This window comes from Limulus polyphemus, unplaced genomic scaffold (assembly GCF_000517525.1).
Source record: "Limulus polyphemus unplaced genomic scaffold, Limulus_polyphemus-2.1.2 Scaffold3195, whole genome shotgun sequence".
Lineage (NCBI taxonomy): Eukaryota > Metazoa > Arthropoda > Merostomata > Xiphosura > Limulidae > Limulus > Limulus polyphemus.
Genome location: NW_013668805.1, coordinates 118,843 through 120,544, shown reverse-complemented (window position 1 = coordinate 120,544; position 1,702 = coordinate 118,843). Strand labels below are relative to the sequence as shown.

Genomic DNA, 1,702 nt, shown 5'->3' with positions numbered 1-1,702 from the left:
ATTACCTGATAAACAAGTGTATTTAGTTACCTGATAAACAAGTGTTTTTAGTTCATTACCTGATAAACAAGTGTATTTAGTTACCTGATAAACAAGTGTATTTAGTTACCTGATAAACAAGTGTTCATTACCTGATAAACAAGTGTTTTTAGTTCATTACCTGATAAACAAGTGTTCATTACCTGATGTGCCTCTGACGGATTAGAACTCTAGCGTGGTGAATGCTCTTTGCTAAACCGTGTTTGAAAACTTGAGTCTGAAGTCGTCGTTCCAAGAAATCTTCGACACGTAAACCCAAAACGTAATCAAGCTTCATCCGGTTTTCATCTAACACACCAATTCGAACTAAACGTCTTAAAAGGGCGTTCCCTAATAAGAAAGAACAGCTTTAAGACTACCAGTACTTTCAGGTGCTGTTAAGGCTTATATATTAGTACTTTTCTATATTCTATCACGACAGTATTAATTTAACACACGTATACTTAAACAGAGTGATCCATTTATCACCATCCCACTGACTTATAATAGCTTTGCCTCAACAGTGAGTGAAAATTCTAAAAACGATGGCTACATATCTTACGAACGTTTAGCGAAGGAAGGTTATCACCTCAATGGACAGTTTAAAAGATTTAGTACGGTTACAGAAATTGGTGGGAGACACGTAGATAGCTGAATTAAATCGTTCTTTTAGTGGTGTAACTATAAACGGATCACCCTGTATAGTACAATCAAGAACTTATTAATACTATACGACAGATACTATGTACGTATATAAAATTTGTTAAACAAAAGGAGAAACGACAAATTTCAAATAGAATTTTGTTTTCTGAAGCAAGTTTACAAAGTTTTTATTTGTAACACTTCTTTACATCACAAGAAACATTTCACTGAAATGGTGAAAAACGTTGTACACACGAATGTTTAACCCTCAAGTCACTAATTTGTTTTTATACCACTGACTGATAAAATTGGGTACGTGTAACGAACCTTGCATTAATTTGTGTGATTAATAGAAATAGTGATGGTGTTTATAAAATTTTGTGTGACCCACATTACTAGGGACCCCGTAACCAACACAGTCGTGAACCTACAGACAGTTTGGTACATATATAATCTTGATTCACGCACCGACGAGGTCTATATTCTAGGTTTTGGTTGGATAGGAATAAAATGGTGAAAGGAATTGGCAATCTTTTACAGACATTACAAAATAAAGAACAAAAAATCTTTTACGTTAAGAATCTGGATGGTAAAAGTACAACAAATACAGAGGTTGTGTGCATGAAATTAATAATAAAACATTATATACATCAAGTGCTATTTTAGTTTTATAACAGTAACGACATAATGATTTCTAAATTGTATTAAAAATACTTATTCAAATGGACAAAGTATAGTAGTAAAACTTATCATGGCAAATATGAACTGACCTCTCCTCTTTCCATGTGTGATACTTTCATACAATAGACTTTCTCTACAAATTACTCTGAAAATGGCAGTTGCTGCCATTTTATCTTTGTTTGTTCATCATGTCAAACGTGTAGTGTTAACCCATTTTTCCTTTGTTTGTTCGTCATGTCAAACGTGTAGTGTTAACCCATTTTACCTTTGTTTGTTCGTCATGTCAAACGTGTAGTGTTAACCCATTTTACCTTTGTTTGTTCATCATGTCAAACGTGTAGTGTTAGCCCATTTTACCTTT

The 1,702-nt window shown here is 33.4% G+C and overlaps 1 protein-coding gene across 1 annotated transcript in view; it reads right to left on the bottom strand.

The window, feature by feature from the left end:
- Positions 1-399, bottom strand: part of LOC106468863 (40S ribosomal protein S9-like) — a 1,804-nt gene extending 1,405 nt beyond the window's left edge. The window contains exon 1 of the mRNA XM_022397227.1: positions 183-399. Coding sequence (XP_022252935.1) covers positions 183-316 — 134 coding nt within the window. The 5' untranslated portion in view covers positions 317-399. The remainder of the gene's footprint in view (positions 1-182) is intronic.
- Positions 400-1,702: the final 1,303 nt, after the last annotated feature.